Genomic DNA, 19,427 nt, shown 5'->3' with positions numbered 1-19,427 from the left:
GATGTAATGCTATTGATTCCAGCAGGCTGGATCAGAGGACCCAGAATGGGGTCCCATAGGTCTAGCTAAGAAGGTCCTTAGCTTCTTGCAGGATGGAAATCTCATCTGAGCCCATCCGAGGTGAAAGAGTTTATTGAAGATAGAGAGCAGATAAGGATGAATGCTTAGGAAACTTAGAAAAGGAGCATGAGTCTTGTCTTAGTTTGGGGTCTGCGGATTTTTATTGAGGATAACGGTGTGGTGTATGTATCCTCTCAGATAACCAGGAACTGGTTAGAACAAAGACGAGGACCCAAGTGTTATTACTTGGAGCCCAGGTGGAGGAGCTGAGGGGGGTCTTGGTGTCAAGATGTCTAGTGCTGGTGGTCTGGAATACACATATGGTAGATTCCTCCAGTCATTCTCATCTGATTCTTTCTTGGATGTTATCTGTTCTAGAGAAATCTTGAACTCCTTGACCCTTACAAGGAGGACATACACTATTTGCATTACAAGGCATGTGTAAAGTGGGGTGTGGGTCAAGTCCTAGCAAGAATAGAAACAGGAAAAAAAGCAAAAGACAGATTTTTATGGAGTTCTTCAGTTTCCCTATCTCATTATGTCATTTCACCAAAGTAAATGTATATAGAAACATGAATGTAAGAATTCTTTCTCTAATGCCATTTCCCAGAATGACCACTATTAACAATTTCCAGATTTTTTCTGTACATAAACAATTCTTGAAATAACATGCAATATCTTTTAGAAGAAGGATGTATGCTATAAATACTCATTTGCAGTCTTTTTCATCCTGGCCTCTTAGTGAACATCGTATAACTATATCCATGAGGTAGGTAATAGTTTCTATCTGGATTACTACAGTAGTCTTATCAGCAGCCCAACTTCATATTTTTTTTTTTTAAGTCCATACTTAATTTCAACACTAAAGCCATTTTCTTTGGACTTCCTTTGTCCCCTTCTAGCTCTTCAAAACTAGTATCTTTCTGTTTTCTACATAATCTAGATTTGCACTTTTAAGTCCTTTTCCTGTTTCATTTTTAGCCTTGGTCTGTCCATTTATTTTTATCAGCCTGACTTTAGATACATGATCAGGACAGTGCCATAAGCTTCATTTGACTTGATTACAAGGAAACTCTCATTTAGAAAATTGAAGAAGAAATGGCAAAAGGAAGGCTTTCCCCCCATTCTTGGCTCTTTCTGGAGACTTGCTTTCTGACATTTCTAAGAAGGATAGGTATATGCTTTTGTCTTGGGGCCTACTCAGTCTTGACTCTGCTATTATGGTTGAGGCAGCAGCAATAGGGATTTTATCTCCGTCCTGTTACACTTTGGGGCTCAGTCTGTGCCCTCATTACAAGATCATTGTTCTCACTGTGGATGACACATCAACTATTACCCCGGGAGCACTTTGCACCCCTTACTAACTAAAATTAAGTTCTTTGACTCCATAAAGACTTTCTTGGCTAGAGTAATATCACTTAACCAAAGAGGTTTTCTCTGTTTGTGAAGTATAGATGTATACTAAAGTTGCAGAGACCACAAAACTAGCTAACACCATAGCTTTTTTTTTTTTTTTTTTTTAAACACCAGTACATTCTAAAGTGTGCATACACTTAATTCATCTCACTTATGTCAGCCCTCCCGGATCCACATTCGCTCACTGTAGAATAGGTGAGGTAAACTAGTTTACTATGAATGTTAATTTGGCTGGGTTAGGGATCAGTGAACTTTTTCTGCAAAAGAACTGGTAGGTAAATATTTTCAGCTTTGTGAGCCACATGATCTTAGTTGAGACTACTCAACTCTGCCATGGTACTTGAAAGTAGCTTTGGATAACATAAATGGGTGTGACTATGCCCCAGTACAAGTTTATTTACAAAAAAGACTAGCATTGACTGGGCAATAGTTTGCTGATCCCTGCTCTAAAGGATAGATTTCTAATGTTAATATATTAGATACATCTCATTTCCTTAATGAATATTTAACCTTACAAATAAGGTGATTTAAAAAAGTCTTGGGGCGCCTGGGTGGCTCGGTGGGTTAAAGCCTCTGCCTTCGGCTCAGGTCATGATCTCAGGGTCCTGGGATCGAGCCCTGCATCGGGCTCTCTGCTCAGCAGGGAGCCTGCTTCCTCCTCTCTCTCTGCCTCTCTGCCTACTTGTGATCTCTGTCTGTCAAGTGGATGAATAAAATCTTTAAAAAAAAATAAAATAAAAAATAAATAAAAAATAAAAAGTCCAAACTTTGCATTTCATTTCTGCACTATTTCCCAAGCCTCTATAATTTTATAGTCTTTATCAATAAGTGATGAAGAGAAGACAATCTTCATTTATAAGATGGAAATCCTAGAAGCCCAAACTGATTCTTTAACGTGTTTGTGGCCACCTACTGGTTCCTTAAGGTTGTTGCAACTTTCCAGATTGCTATGGAATTTCAAGTACTACAGCAGTGGATCTCTACCCTGGCTGTACATTGAATCACCAGAGGAACTTAAAATAAAAAACAGAAAAACAGCAGCAACAAAAACTCGGGCTCCACCTCCAGAGAGTCTAATTGTTTTTTGGTGGGTGAGTCTTAACTTAGGAACTTTTATAAGGCCCTTCCCCTATCAGAGGCGATTCTAATATGCAGCCAGCTTTAAGAACCGTTCTGCTGGTTCAGCTGGCTGCCTCACACTATTAAAAAGCAAAATTGAATTTAGTGGTAGCAGATGGTATTTGTTTGTATTTCAGTTGTAGGGTAAAGCTATTCATCCTGGCTTCACGTTGTTCCCTGCATGAACTCCAATACTAACCAGCCTGCCAGAGCTTATTTCTATAGACATATGGGTCACATAGATAATTCTTATAATTAATTATTAATTACACTAAAGAAGAATTTACTTTGAGACTGACAAAGTCATAAAAAGATGAAACAGAATTGTTGAAATTCAGCCATGTATAAAGAAGGAAAACCAGCAAACGACTACATTTATATAATATACCAGTTTTGAGTTCTACTACTGGAGAAGGTTTTTATGTGGTAATTACATGATGTAATTACAGAAAGTAATTAAACAGCTCTGTTCTTCTGTATGCGAATAGTGCATTTGACTGATTTGGATAGACAAGTTAAATCATCTGCTACAGCTTCTCTTTTAGGGTAATTTTCATAGACTTATTCTCCTAACTTTTAGTTTTCTTTTGAAAAGATTGTCTTTTGAATATCTGGAACTTCCATTATTATATTCCATTTACATTTTTGATACAGATTTTGATCCAATTAAAAGGTGAATTATAACATTTATTTTTTACCGCAGAAGCCAGGACTTCTACTTTTAGAAATAGACATACTGGAGCATTATTGTGTTGGTAGTATAGTTAAAGAGTATCCAATGGTTTATAATTTTTTTTAAAAGCCACTGTGAATTAAATCAAAATAGTATGTTGGAGTTTATAGAATTTTAATGTTACATGTATAAATTGTATATAGAACCAGGCTGTTACAAGATAATTGTATGGAATAAAAGACTTTCAGAACTAAAGTGATATAGTAGTTTCATGATGACTCTTAAAACTAAAGTAAACAGGGCGCCTGGGTGGCTGAGTCGATTAAGTCCTCTGCCTTCAGTTCAGGTCATAATCCCAGAGTACTGGGATCAAGTCCCACATTGGTGCTCCCGGCTCAGTAGGGAACCTGCTTCTCCCTCTCCTCCCTGCTCCTGCTTTCTCTGTCACTATCTCTGTCTCTCTCTCTCAAATAAATAAAATCTTAAAAAAAAAAAAAAACTAAAGTAAACATATCCAAAAATCTATTCTAAATCTCTGTTCCATCCAATAGCTAAAAGCTTCTGACATTTTCTGGGCACAGTGCTTTCACTCTTGCTTCTGAGATTTTATTTACATTGCTTACCATAGCCACAAAAACTTATCCCTTTTCCAGCATCTTCTCCTTTAGAAAATCTTACCTTGGTTAATTCAGTATCATCAATCATATCTTGCCATTCCACAATACAACATATATAATATGTGCATATGCTATATTGTTTACATTAGTTACTGTATTATTGTATTAGTTTCCTGAGGTTATTCTTTAACAAATTACCAAAACTGGGTGGCTTTAGACAGTAGAAATTTATTCTCTCATTGTTCTGGGGTCCAGAAGTATGAAATCAAGGTACCCACCTGCAGGCCCATATTCCTGCTAAGGGCTGTGGGAAGAATTTTTCTCTTGCCCTTTCCAGCTTCCTTTTGTTGCCTGGTGGTCCTTTGCTATAGACTCATTACTGCCATCTCTGCTTTAGTCTTTGCATGTAATCTCTCTGTGTATGTCTCTTTCTTCATGTGGCTTTCCTATAAGGACACCAGTCATTGGGTTTGGGCTCATACTATTACAGTATGACTTCATCTTAACTAATTACATCCGTAAAACTCTATATCCGAATAAGGTCACATTCTGCAGTTCTAGGAGGACAGGAGTATTTGGGAGACATTATTTAAACTTGTGAAATTATGCTAAGAATATGTAATGTTTCTCACCCCTATTTCTGTTCTGTTTCTCTACTAAATTGTAAAAACTTCCTAATAAAATAAATTAAGGTTTTGCAAAGAGCATTATCAAATAGCTATATAATTTGTGCTATTATACATTAAAAGTTTGTCACTTTCCCAATATGTTACAACATTAAAATGATGTCTAGTATGTTTTCCATCTATTGGGGTAAAAAGAAATGTTATAATTCTGAATTTTTGCTATCTTTCAAGAATACTTTTCTCTCTCTCTTTTTTTTAAAGGATTGCAGCATTCAAGAAAAAATAGATTTAGAAATTCGAATGAGAGAAGGAATATGGAAACTCCTTTCTCTGAGCACTCAGAGAGACCAGATCTTGCATGCAGTTAAGAATCTCATGGTATGCAATGCTCGAATAATGGCTTACACATCGGAGCTACAGAAATTAGAAGAACAGATTGCAAATCAGACTGGAAGATGGTTAGTAGCATAGTTTTCCTATGGCTTTTAATGTACTCAAGTATTTGAATAAGAACACAATATAGTTTAATTTTAATGTCAAATATCAAATCATCAAAGCTTTTAAAAAATACACCAAAGTAGTCTCTAATATTAGAAACATTTTGGCAGTAGAACTCAGAATAAAATTAATATTATAGTAGCAGTTTTCACTTGGCAGTTTTATTGTGTCCCAGATTATGAAGTGAAATGGTTAAGAAGCAAGAGCTGAGAGAATATTTTAAAAAGGAGGAAGACTGGAGCCCCTGGGAGGCTTAGTTGGTTAAGCCTCTGACTCCTGATTTCAGTTCCGATCAGGATCTCAAGGTTGTGAGAATGAGCATTGCCTTAGGCTCCACACTCAGTGGGAGTCTGCTTGAGAGTCTCTCCTTCTCCTACTGCCTCCCGCATCTTTATCTCTCTCTCAAATGATAAATAACTAAATCTTTTTTAGAAAAAGGACCAAGACTCATAGCTGAGTATATAGAAATGTGAATTTAAAAAAAAAAGTTGCTTAAAAATGCGAATAAAGAGGTGTTAGCTGAGAGTAATGGAAGCTTAGGTGTAGAAATTGAAATGCACACTCCTTTCATATGGTGAATATAAGTCCTCAAGAGGCAAGCAATTTACTCAAGGACATGTCACTGGCCAGTGACAGAAACTAATGAGAGGTTGCTTAGGATTTGCTAAGTATCTTCTGGTCCTTGTTCTCTTGGTTACTCTGTGTTTCCATTTTGGATCAGGTCTAGGATTTGTGTATGAAATTTACATCCTATCCCATTTACAGTGCCAACTCTTCTTGAATCTAAGAATGGACTTAAATTTGGTTTCTTTTCTAATGTAAATGGTCTTACATCACCCATTGCTGATCACTCTTAAAGCTCTAGCACTAGTGAAGAATTTCTTTTTGTACCTTAATGGCCATTGTGCTATTCACAGGTACCTCCACTAAATGCTTGAAAAGTAAGATAAAAAAAACAGGTTACAGAAAGAGATTTTTGTAAAAATAAAATGTTGATGAGATGGTGATACAATAAACACTTGCGTTCAAAGTCACTAATATTTATTTGCTGGACTGCTTTTGGACCTCTTTGTGCCTCAGTTCCTTCATTACAGTTGGCAAGATAATACTTACATTTTGAAAATTAAGGTTATATTAAAAACCCAATCTGATACTTTTTACATAATTATTATTTCAACAAATGTGAAATAATTTTCATTATTTTTTATCCCTGACATTATAAGATGAAATTATTCTTACGTCGTAATTTAAGAAAACATTTTTTCAGATGGACATACCTTGGTTTAAGTCAGTGCCTCTCAAACTGGATCACATGTATCACTGAGAGTACATAAATATGTCTCAGGATATATACAAAGCCATAGGATAAATATGGCATATCTTCTTTATATCCATGAGTTCTTAAGATAAAACATGAGAAATTAGGAACTGTGGTATAATTTGCATTATTCTGTTCACAGAGCTGTATGTTCTCCGCCCATCCTTTTTAAGGACATTTTGTCAGGAGAGGGCTGTTTCAGTGGAAGGGTTTAAGAAGCACTGGTTTAAGTACAGGGTGGGACTAAACACTTGCTATTATATCATCTCTCACATTGCAGGAAATACTCTTCTGGGAATCAGTGTCCTCCACATTTGTGTTCTGTACATATTTTTAGTGAATTGTGAATTGACCGCTTTCTTAATTTGGTAGTATGACTTTTCTAAAGTTACTGATTTATAAAAATGTTAAATAAACTTAATCCTTATTGAAATGATAGAAGAAAGATAGGAAAAAATATTTGACTCAACTGGAAATGTGTATAATTTTCAGTTTCTTTAAGGATTATCTTCATTAGATGAAAATAGCTTTGCTGCTATACATGCATATTTATATTTGTTCATAATTCCTATAAAAATTGTCTCCCTTAATTATAAAATTATTTCTTTAAAGAAATCTGAATATTCTCTATGAATTCTTTTGTTTACAATTCCACTTTGTTTTGTGTAGATATAACCTGATGTCACTATCAAATATAACTGGAAATTTCTTTTTTTTTTTTCCTAAATATTTTATTTATTTATTTGACAGAGAGAGAGAGATCACAAGTAGACAGAGAGGCAGGCAGAGAGAGAGGAAGGGAAGCAGACTCCCCGCTGAGCAGAGAGCCTGATGTAGGGCTCAGTCCCAGGACCCTGAGATCATGACCTGAGCCGAAGGCAGAGGCCTAACCCACTGAGCCACCCAGGCACCCCTATAACTGGAAATTTCATAAAAATGATCTAGATAGTAAGGAGAGTCTTAGGATGGTTTTTCAGTTTCTGGAATTAAGTTATGTAAATTATGCCATTTGATTGGTTGGTCAAATATTTACTGACTAGTACTTGTACAACATTATTAAGTACTGTGTTGGTGTATACAAATTCAAAGAACAGAATTTGTCAAAATATGAGAACATTTGTATGTTCAGCAGTCAAATATTTAACCTTTAGAGACTCAGTGTTCTTTTCCTTAGCTTGGTTTTGATAGTCTTTAAGGTAGAAAAAGGCTTCGTTTTTTACATGGCTACCAGAGTTAAAATGGCATTTTAATGAGTCTACTGCCTACCTCTAGTCTAGTTTAGTCTACCTTCTCTAAAATTTTATTATAAAATATCAAAAAATTAATGCAGCTAGGCTTTGTCAAAGAAGAATTAAGTCAGTATGAAATGGCAAACTTGAGGAAGATCTGATGAAAGAATAAAATCTGAATCTTCTAGGGCGCCTGGGTGGCTCAGAGGGTTAAAGCCTCTGCCTTCAGCTCAGGTCATGATCCCAGGGTCCTGGGATCGAGACCCACATCAGGTTCTCTCCTTGGCAGGGAGCCTGCTTCCTCCTCTCTCTCTCTGCCTACTTGTGATTTCTGTCTGTCAAATAAATAAATAAAATCTTAAAAAATAAAAATCTGAATCTTCTAGATTTTGGAGGATGGATAGAGTTTGGTTGGGTGAGTGAGAGGAAAGCAGCATTCCAAGAAAGAAAAATAGCAAAATAAAAGCTCAGGGTGAAAAAGACCATGACTCATTTAAGAGTAGTGACAAGATGTGTTTGGTTGAGGCTTAAGACGAAGCCAAAGTTGAAAAGCAAGGGGGAAGCAAGATTCAGGAATGTGTAGAAGGCTAGCTGGCAAGTTAACGGTTGTTAACCGACAGATTTCCAGGTGCCACATATTTTGTTAAGGTGTGCACAAATATCACGTTATACGCTGGGAGAGCTGTAAACCTCTATTAAAGAGTAGTCAAATGGGACTTTGCAATATTAGATAACTGTTTAAAAGGACACACAGTGACTACGTGGCAAGGACATGAACCCAGATGACTCAAAATTCTGAGGACTCCTCACTCCTGTAGGAAGTTAATGGGTGTTAACTGACAGCCTTCTAGGTGCCAGATAATTGTGGTAAGGTGTCCCGCAAACTGAGACGTACAAACCTCTTCTTAAACTTCCCAGCATTCTTTTTGTCACCTTCATGCCTCTTCTTAAGTTCTGACTTTCACTGGCCTCTATGCTTGCCATGTTTGTCGAGTATTATTTCTTACTTTGTTCAGATTTTTAATCAACTTTTTAATATGAAATTTCATATGTAAAAAAGTAGTAAGAACAGTATGATAAAAATTGTAAAGTAGTATATTCTCTACCTAGATGGACCAGTTAGTAATTCACTATATAGGTTCATCTATTCTCTATTCTGTTTTTGTATTATATGTACAAACATAGACATGCACACATATACATTTTTCTTTTTTTATATTGATCCATTTAAAAATAATTTGCAGTCAACATGGCATGTACATCTCAATGGTTCTAAAAGCAAATATTCTGCTACATAGCCAAAATGTAATTATCATATGTAAAAAATTAACAATAATTCCATAGTAGTCATCTAATATTCAGTCTGAATTCACTTTCAGCTAGTTGTAAAAAGAAAATCCTTTACAGTGGTTTTTCCCAGACCAGAATTCAGTCAAGGGTGATGTAGTACTAGAGTCCTGGTTCCCTTTAATAGTGAATGGTATTTTGAAATTAAGATCTGGGCACTGGGTGTTCCCATTGTTACTTGGGATCATTGCTATTAGACCTTTTTAGTAGACATAGCTATAGGAGAGATTTTTTAAAAAAGTTAGGTGTTTACATTGATATTTGTAGGTTTTTGTTTTCTTGAATTATTTTGTATTTATCTTTTTTCTCATTCTAAAAAACTTAATTCCTAATAACAGTAATCTACTTCCTTATTTGTTTAATAATATGATTATATAAAGTAGTTTCATAATTTTAGTATCAATATGATTACTGACAGAAAACCCAGCTAGGCAAGTTCAGCATTTCTTTGCAGTTCTTTCCCAACATATGGAAATTATGAAATTTTCCAACATACAAAAATGTTGAAAGAATTATACAGTGAAAACTCTTATATCCACCACCTAGATTCTACAATTAATATTTTAACTACATTTGTCTTATTCTAAATTCATTCTTCTCTTCATCCATCAATTCATCTTATTTTTTGTGATGCAATTCAAAGAAAGTTCTTTGTGTGTGTGTGTGTCTATGTACATGCAAGCATGTATACATTCCTGTGGATAAACGGGAGACCATGATTAAAAATTACTTATTTTTTTTTCTTTCTGAACAGTTATGTTATCAGTTTCATAAACAGAGTCATCTGTGTTTCATTTTGAATTTGCCTTTTTCTTTATACTTCTTGGATACATCCTGTTTCTTTTTCTCCAGCTCTCAATTAGTAGTACCTACCTTTGTCCCCCACTCTCCAAAGCAAGCATTGTTAACTGATTTTTTTCCCACCATAGGTTTTGCCTGTTCTAGAACTTAATATAAATGGACTTGTCTAGTATGTACTCTGTTTCTTCCTTCAGCATAATACTTTTAAGATTCATTATGTGACTAGTGATTTGCTCCTTTTTATTGATAAGTAGTATTCCCCTGTATGAATGTATCATGGTGCCACTCCCTTGTAGTGTTGAGTTTTCTCTAATTTCTTCTCTCCTTTGGTTGCCTGCTAGTCCTTTTAGGTAGTTGTTTTTTAAGTAGTTTTCCCAGATTTTATATTGTTTTCTGTGGGAAAGAGAAGAGGGAGAGGTAGGGTTTTTCTAATATGAGATACTTGGACATTACCAAAAGAGGAATTCATTTTATATCTTGATCAAACCGATTTTTATTTTTTCTATTTTAATGATTATTTTGTAATTTCTTTCTGACTTAATATAGTCAATTTTCATAACTTTCGTGGGTTTTTAAAGTTATATATCTTTTTACCATGATACAAAGTTTAATACATATGTTCAAAGATCTAGGTTATTGATTGTTTTTAAAGTATTCTATAGGGGTTCCTGGGTGGCTCAGTTGGTTAAGCATCTGGCTTGGGTTCCAGTCATGATCCCAGTGTCCTGGGAGATGATCTAGCCCCACATGGGGCTCCCTGCTCTCAGGAAGTCCGTTTCTCTCTCTCCCTCTACCTCTTCCCCAGCTGTGCACTCTCTATCCCTCACTCTCCCTCTCTCTCTCAAATAAATACATAAGATCTTAAAAAAAATAGTCTTCTATGGCCTTACTTATTCAAGACCACTTGAACTGTCTTGGACTGAAAGGTAGGTTGAGATATTTGTTATTAAGATCTTTCTGTCTTGGGACACCTGGGTGGCTTAGTGGGTTAAAGCCTCTGTCTTCGGCTCGGGTCATGATCCCAGGGTCCTGGGATGGAGACCCGCATCCGGCTCTCTGCTCAGCGGGGAGCCTGCTTACCTTCCTCTCTCTGCCTGCCTGTCTGCCTACTTGTGATCTCTGTCTGTCAAATAAATAAATAAAAATCTTAAGGAAAAAAAAAGATTTTCTGTCTTACCTCTCGTATATCTGATACTTTCTGTTTTATGAAACATTTGATATCTTTGCACTTATTTCATACTTGTTGTCAGTTGTGGTCTTTAGTATTATAAATGTCCTTTTATTGCTGTTGTTTGATAGTGGCTTTTTTAGACTTGAATTCTGGAGTTGCCTGTTAACAAGATCATAACCCCAGGCATTCTTAGTGTTTGCATTTGTTTTGTTTATCTTTGCGCATCTCTTTTATTTTAACCTTTATGAATCACTTTGTAGGAGGTGTGTTTCCTGTGTTCAGCCCAGAGTTAGGTTTTGCATTATGAGCTTATCTGAAAATCCTTTGGTGGGGGGGAGTGCTAAGCCTATTTCCGTTTATATTACTGATGTAATTGATTTTAGCTTTGTCATATTCTTTTATGTTATGTTAACTTATGTGTTTATAATTGTGCTTTGTCTTTTAGTGTTTGGTCTATCTTCTCTGCTCTTTTTAATTTTTTTTTAATTTAAGATGAGTTTTATTGGTTATGGTAGTTATTGGAACTTTATATTAAAAAAAACAACAACCTATGTCCTAGTAACTTCATAATGACTTTAGCTCTTTTTTTCCCTGACTTAGGCTTTTACTATTTTGTTTTTCTACTTTAAATGAAATCACTTCCTTTCATTTATCATCTGTGGGGAGATCAGTGAACTTATTTTTCCATTTTTTCCTTCTCTATCTTTCTATTTTGTTTTGGTTTAGTATTATTACTATTTCCTAAGCTGTGTTCTTCTTTGGTTGAGTAGTTAATATTTACATGCTAATCTTGTAATTGTGTCTCACCTTTGTTTTAATCTTTGATCTTCTATTAAATATGTATAATGTTCACTAACTCTCCTTTTGTTGTAGTTTCTAAAATCATCTCCTGTTTGGAGAAAGGTTATGATCTAGTAGATTTCTCAATGTGAGTATAGCTTTCTTCACATTCTTTTATGTTTAAAATGCTTTCCTTTAGTGTTTGAACTTTAAAAGCACAGGTTGGTTGTATACAAAATCCTTGGCCAATGTTTTCTTCCCTGGAGTTTCTGAAAAACCTCGCTCCCCTGTTGTCTTATCAAAAATTCTGATGTCTAATTTTCTTTCCTTTCTAAATGACTTGGTCCTTTTTGTCTAGAGGCTGAAAGTCTGATAATTTTATTGGGGTAGGTTTAAAGGATGAGCATTTTGGCTCACTTAGGACTCTTTCAATATGTAGATTCAGTCCATTTATTTTCAGACAGTTTTCCTGGAGTTAAAGCCTCTAGAATAAGGCATTAAGTGTCTCATTAACTTTGTTTTTATTATCTAAGGATGCCAATTACACATAAGTTGGCTCTTCTTTGCCTGTCTTCTATGTCTATCACTTTCTCTTTGATGTTTTTAAAGTCTTTATCTCATTTTTTTGTCTTTTGGCTCTTTCATTCTCACCCACTGTGTCTCTTAACGTATTTTCAATTTTATGTCTTCATCTTTGGGCACTTTGTATTTTACTCATCATTTCAGAAATGATTTTGTTTTACTTTTTACAGTTTCTTTCTTCTTACCTCTCTCTCTCTCTTTTTTTTTTTTCATATTTACCTATTGTTTGTCCCTTACTAGTCTGAGATCTAAAGATTTCAGATTCCTCACTTCTTTCTTATTTGTAATAGCTTATTTAACTGCTCTTAATTCATTTTGGATTATCGTGTTTTTGTTACTTTATATTTTTCGGAGAGTGGTTGATGGCATATTTTTATCAGCTGTATCATTTTGACTCCTCCTACTTTTGTTTTATAGTAGCTTTCTATGGATGTTTAGGTCCCTTTTCTTTGGTTCCTAGTTAAGTATGCAGGATCTAGAGTTCTCCTGGACCAACTGATAATGGGTGGGTAGAGGAGCTTGCTTGTTTTTTGTTTGTTTGTTTGTTTGTCTAACAGTATTTTCAATTATTGGAACTCCAAAGAACAGTTTCTTTAATAAATGATGCCTTTGAGATGTTGGTTAGTTGGTTTCCTGATTTTTTTAAAAATATTATTTTGTTTTTTAAGGCTTTTAACTTCAGTTGCTTTCTTTTTCTGCTGCTGCTGCTTCTTTTTTCTTCATGGGCATACCTTGAAAGGATACCTCTTTAATTGGGTGTCTTTCTTTCCATAAGTCTAATAACTTCTGAACAAGAATTCTTTAGCAGTCCCTTTTAGCTCTCTATAGGAACCAGGGCTATGGTATCATTCAGGTCTTATATCCATTGTCTTTTCTTCTAGGAGAGATCACAGGTTGGTTTTGTGTTTTGCAGTGGGTACTCCAGGAGTTGACTTTGATGGTTTCAGTTGTCAATTTCTCCACTTATATGTAAATAGAATGTTGTTGTAGTCTCTGTTTTCTAGTTATGCTGTGAAGTATGGGCTATAGGTGATTTTATTTGCTTTCCTGTTGATCTAAAAGCTTTTGTAAGATACCTGAAGAAATTCAGATTTAGCTACCATTATCTTACAGGAGCTGGGGAGTCATACTTTGATTACTTTAACAAACGTTTTAATGCCTCTTCCACCTAAGCTTCAAGTTAAATATTGAGGCCAAGAATATAAATACAAACTAATCCTTGTTTGTGTGGCATTTCTAAGAATGACATAGAATATATTTAAAATATTACTTCATTCAGTACCTATGAGGTAAGTAGATATTTCTCCTATTTTACAGATGATGATGCTGAGGCTAAGAGATTAACAGCAACTCTTTAGCATAAGTAGTTATTGATGGTAGGAATCAGACCTAAGATTTAGACTGAATCTACTAAATATTCCCTCCTTCTTTCAATGGCTACATATATTTCACTTCATTCAGTATTCTCTAAACTTTTGTTGAGTATCTTACAATGTACTCAGCTGTATACCAGGTACTGGTGATTCAGCAGTGAACAAAATAGATGAAGAAATCCCTATGCTTATAGAGCATACATTCAAGTAATAATATTCTCTCCTTTCCCAACCTGCCAATGTATTTCTTGTCTTAACTTCTGAAATACTTTATTTGGTTTTATAAAAATGCTATTAGTCAAAGTAATTTGTAGTGCCTAATTATGTATATCATTCTACATAATTGCGCTTTTAATAACACCACACTAACCAGTTTCTTATAATCCAGTTGCCTAATATATTGCTTAAATACTAATAAACTGAAAAAAGAAAAAGTATAGATAGCAAATGAGAATTGTGTACTCCTGGCATTAGAACATGGTATATCAAAAACAGAGCTGATTTTATTTTTTAAACTTTATATTATTTTATGTCTGTTGAGTCTGTTATGTCAAGGTTTAAAATAGAAACCTCATCTTCCCAATTTAAGATACTTATGAAGTTATTAATTTTATACCACATAACTTAAGATGTTTAAAATTCCACATTAAGCTCTTCTGAATGTCTGAGTTTTCACTCATTTGCATAAGAGATGAAGGATTTTATAACCTGCTTCCAAATAATAGGATCCCAGTTAGAATTCTCTTAGTACTTCATTAAGAAAATATAAAATACTTTCATAATTGTTCAGTTTCTCATTAAACTTTGTTAATTTTGGCAAATAAATTCTATTTTAAATTCCCGTATTGAATAATATAAAATAGGATAATCTATACTTAGTCAATTTTAAATACAGATTTTTGAGCAACAAAGTGGTTGATTGGCACCCTCTGTTGGTCATTTTGTTTACCTACAGGCAGAAATTAAATAATAAGATAAAATTAAAAGTTCGTCTTTAATATTTTTGTCTCTATCTCTTAAATTAGCAGTTACAAGTCTCACCATAATAATGCTCTACACTGGATTTATAAGAAGAAGGTACACTACTATTTTGCTGTGCCTCTGTTTGGATAATTTTGTGGTTATTTGCTTTTTCCTCAGGCTGGCTCTCTAATTGTAGCATTTAGAATTGGCATTAACATTGCAGATTTTCAAACAAGTATTTATTTAACTGTAGCAAACTATTAGCTACAGTAGCACATTATTAAAGAGAATGTTTAACAATTTTATTGTCAATTTGGATTAATTAGAAAAACATCACATTTTAGCACCCTAAATAACAGTTTGAAGAGTTATTTGAATTGAAGATAATTCAGGCTTCAGCAAAATGAGGCTGAATTAGTTCAATGTGTCTCTCATTTTTTTAAAAAGACTTAATTATTCTGTAAGATTATATGATAAAATGGGTTTATATTATATTTTGATAATATTTATCTATAATAGCTTTGTTGGCTGGCCCTGGAAATGCCTATGCAAGTAAATTATAATTATAGGGAAGAAAGCTGTACTCTGCCATGTGGTTGAATCCTTAAGGGGAATTTTTTTTTTTTTTTTTTGGTAGTAAATTTTCAACAAGTTTGCTTTGGTGGTTCTTATGTTTCAGAATTTCACTCACCTGCCAAAGCCTCACAGTTAATCCAATTTAGTAATATCTAATGGATCTCAACTTTAGCATAATCTATCACTTTTTCCATAAAACTCAAGTTACTCACCATATTAGACTTTTCTTATATTTCTTCACTGAAATAAGCATTTTAAGAATTTATATTATTCATTGCTCATATAGAAGGTGTTTTTAGAAATACTATTTACAAATGCCAGCCAACTGTATATATATATTGTATTTCTTATACCAATTTGAGGAAATTGAGATTTGTGTTTGATTTCTAGTGTGCCTGATAGCAGGCTATTCAACTGAACTTTTCCTCTGTGATCAACTAAGTAATAAGCAAGCTAATGTTCTCCAACTTGACAAACTAAACTTGAGTATAAAATATTGAACTAGACTCTTAGAATTTATGATTCAATGAAACATTATTTTTAAATAATCAATGAGTACTTTTATTTTTCACTTAGTGAATTTCCTGTATTAACTTAAATACTAATGTGACCACGAAGTAATTAGATAGGATCCTGAGAAATTTATGGCTTAAAGTCTACTACATTACTTTAGTTATAGCTCATATGTAGTTCTATAAATACTATATACATGTCTTATGTAAGTTTATCAACTTAAGTACATCAGTATATTATTTTAGCTCATATGGAATAGATTTCGCCTAAAGTGCTTATGTGCTTAATCAAGTAAGAGAGTAAGAGAAGTAGACTGATATATTGTCTTTAAGTTTTGATGTAAGAAAAAGAATATCTGTGTAGTCTTTTTAACTTGCCTACTGAAACGCAATGAGATGGTGTCATACTCTTCTGAAAATTAGTTGTATTTCAGAATCCCACCCAACCTTTCTCCAAAAGCTCTCTTAGAATCAAACAGTATTCAGATGAAAAGTTTTTCTTATCACATTATTTGAAGTACCTAATTAAATTAGCCAGTAGTTAATTAACCAAATTAAGTGGAGAGCCCCCCCAAAAATGCAAAGCAGAATACTCTGAGAAATATTGCTCCAGAAATGTAATGCTAATTTCTACATGCGGGATATTAGGAAATAAGATATTAGAAAAATATTCAAGGGTCAGAGTGATTTGATTTACCAGGAGATAAGTATTTTGAATTTTTTTAAATGGTAATAGTATATTCTAAAGTCAGATCTTGTTGGAGTCTCTTATATACCAAGAATTTTACTTGAGAGTTTTTTCCTATTGTCATGACAGTGTTTTACTCCATATTTTTTTCTTTCTGCGAGCCACTCCCATCCTTTCGTTCCTGAGTTAATTTATTGTTTTAATATTTGTTTTTCTGAGTTTCAAAGAATGATATATATTACTGCATATAAATATATAGCACAGAGTAATTTTTTTGGTATTTTTGGGTTTTTATAAAGATAAAATACTCCTGAGCAGCAAGTTTATGGTTGGGAAGCTCTCTAGCTTTTTCAGGCAACTATAATAGGGTAAGATAGAAATGTGATTTATGAAATGGTGAGCCTAGGTATTATACATCCTGGTACCTGAACAAATACTGCACATCTTACTTATAAATTAAGTGTTCACAGAAGGCTTTCATTGTAGGGTAAGCCAGTATATAATCATCATGGAATGTAAAGATTATATGAAAAATGAAAGAGAGTGCTTCTATATATTTCTCTTAAAGGCAGCTAGCTGTTGCCTAAACATCGTGAAATTTGAGTGAAGTAGTTATATTAACTGGAAATCATTATGCATGGATATGTGTGTGTTTTTAATATTTAAGCATTTGTGAAAGATTGTTAAGACATTGCTTATTAGAAAAGATCTTTTTTTCATTAGGTTTTTTCCTTTTAACAGTGATGTGAATTTTGAAAGTAAAGAACGAACCGCTTGTAAAGGAAAGATTGCCATATCAGGTATGCTGTAGATGGATTGTTTTTATATTGCTGAATAAATTCTATTACATACCTTCTTAGCATTGGTGGGGTTTTGATTCCCTGAGTGCATTTCTTTCCTTCATTTTATTTTGCATAACCTCTATCTATATTTGTTCTAAAATACTGTTTTCATCATTATGCTGTACATTTATGTAAGATTTTACAGTTTGAGAAAGCTGTTTGATGTGTATTTTATATATTCTCTTCAGTGCAGTTTTGTGAAATAGGTAGGATAGTTCTCTTTTTCTAGATGCAGAGGTTAAACAACTTCCTGTAAGTGGTTGAGCTGAGCTACAAACTCACATCTTTGACTCTCCATTCCTTTTCTGGTCAGAAGTTTCAATAACATTTCTAATGTTTGTCCAAGCTAGAAATTCCTTGAGGGTTGGAACTATGGTTTGTTGTTTGTTTGTTTGTTTGTTTGTTTTTGTTCATTATTGTATACCCTAAAGGTAATGCAGTGCTTACACATAGTAATTACTCATTGGACATTGATTGGATGGATGACTGCTTCTTGTTTTTCATAGGGTGAAAACGAAACTTTCCCCCACAAGTTTTCCATTCTGACCCAACTATTTTTCTAACCATATCTTCCACTCTTGACATAAACTGTCTGCTTAGCCAGACATTTCTCTCCCTGTTCTGTCAATACATTTCCTGCTTCTGACACCCGATTAGCTCTTGAAATAACTATATTATCTTCAGGATCTGTTTGCTCATCTATAAAGCCTTCCCTGTTATCATTCCAGCTGGAAATGTTTTCTTTCTTTGAATTCCTAATGCAGATAGGAGACCCTTTACCACTAGATGGCACTTATGCTGTGTTGTCTCAGTTTCTCCAAAGTGTTAAGGAAACTAGACAGCGGTTAGAGATGGCACAGATTGAAGTGAACACAGGCTGACTCGTGTATACTAGTTAGATAATGTACCTTTTACAAATATTATCTCATCAGTACATTTTGGGAACAACAGACCTCCATAAGCCCTTAAGTCATAACTAACTTGTTTCACTGGCCAAAAACCTTGTTCTCTTAGCTCCAGGGAACATGCTGCTACATTTTAGGCTCTCTTGAGCCCAAGGAACTGTTTTTTTAGGAGTGTCTTTATGGATAAACAAAATTCTCATGCAAGAAAGATAGATCTGAATTTTACAGGATGTAATTGTCCTAAATCGTAGGAATTGCCCTCAGCAAAAAATTCTTCAGTAAAGTAACTGAACTATATAAAATCTGTTGCTTGTTTTATAGTTATTTATATTCATGTTTTCATCTTTCCAATTATAAGACTGCAATAAAACATCCTCCTGTATGCTTTTAATGCTAAACACAGTACTTTTACATAGCAGTTGTGCACTATGTTCAATACATTTTAATGTGAATAAATAAAATATTTGAGATCTTTAAGGGAGATTTTCTAAAAATACTTAAACATAATCCTCCATTTCATCTTCTGATTTAGTGCCACTAAGTACACAAGTGAGATTTTGAAGACTAAAATGACATGGTAGGGTTAACATCTAATGCCATAATAGTTTATTCACTACAGCAATTCATATTAACATTTACTGCACATTTAGAAGAGTACTTAAGTAAAAGCATTTAAAGTGAAAGAAAAAGGTGATTTTCCTGACCACAAGTACTCAAGTATAGAAATTTTTGCATGTGTTCCTTCTTTCCAAAAGATAATTTTAAATTAAGGAACTAGAAGCCTCAGAAAATGGAATACATATGTAATTTCTCTTCATCTTTACTTTGGCTTAATTATGTCTTGTTTGTGTGTTACAAACACACAGACAAATAAAAACAAAGAAAATTAAAAACTAATTCACCTTTATAAATCCATTTTCTTTTGACATTGGGATGACTTTTGTTTTGATTAAAATGAGTATTTGCAACAAAGTTTCTGAATGTTCTGAGATCACATTGATTACTGGGTGATACCTGGGTTTGGAACCATTTCCAGCTTCACCATTCATGGCCAGGTCCTTATAAAAATAAAAAGATAATTCAGGTATATCCTGATCATTCTTACTAAATGTCAAATAATTGTATTGTGGCGATTGTCTCAGCTTATTCGTTGACTACTAATTCAATAGTTAAAGCCAAATCAGTTCATAATGTGCCTCAGTTTTTATTTTTGAAAATGATGGAAAGACTTTTTAGGAGTTGACAGCATCAAGTTAGCCATTCTATTATGTATGTCTCTTTCAGTTTATCATAAAAGTGTCAATGAAGACATAAAAAGAGACAAAAGTAAG

At 33.9% G+C, this 19,427-nt stretch overlaps 1 protein-coding gene across 1 annotated transcript in view; it reads left to right on the top strand.

Moving 5' to 3' along the window:
• The window catches only part of LOC111145182 (rhotekin 2), a 72,743-nt gene that overhangs the window by 2,231 nt on the left and 51,085 nt on the right, over positions 1 to 19,427 (top strand). The window contains exons 2-3 of the mRNA XM_022499899.1: positions 4,773 to 4,969; positions 17,091 to 17,149. Coding sequence (XP_022355607.1) covers positions 4,773 to 4,969; positions 17,091 to 17,149 — 256 coding nt within the window. The remainder of the gene's footprint in view (positions 1 to 4,772; positions 4,970 to 17,090; positions 17,150 to 19,427) is intronic.

This window comes from Enhydra lutris, unplaced genomic scaffold, assembly GCF_002288905.1.
Source record: "Enhydra lutris kenyoni isolate GAN:26980312 unplaced genomic scaffold, ASM228890v2 scaffoldscaffold12, whole genome shotgun sequence".
Taxonomy (NCBI): Eukaryota; Metazoa; Chordata; class Mammalia; order Carnivora; family Mustelidae; genus Enhydra; species Enhydra lutris.
Note: the sequence above shows the minus strand (reverse complement) of the source record. Positions and strands in the feature narration are given on the sequence as shown.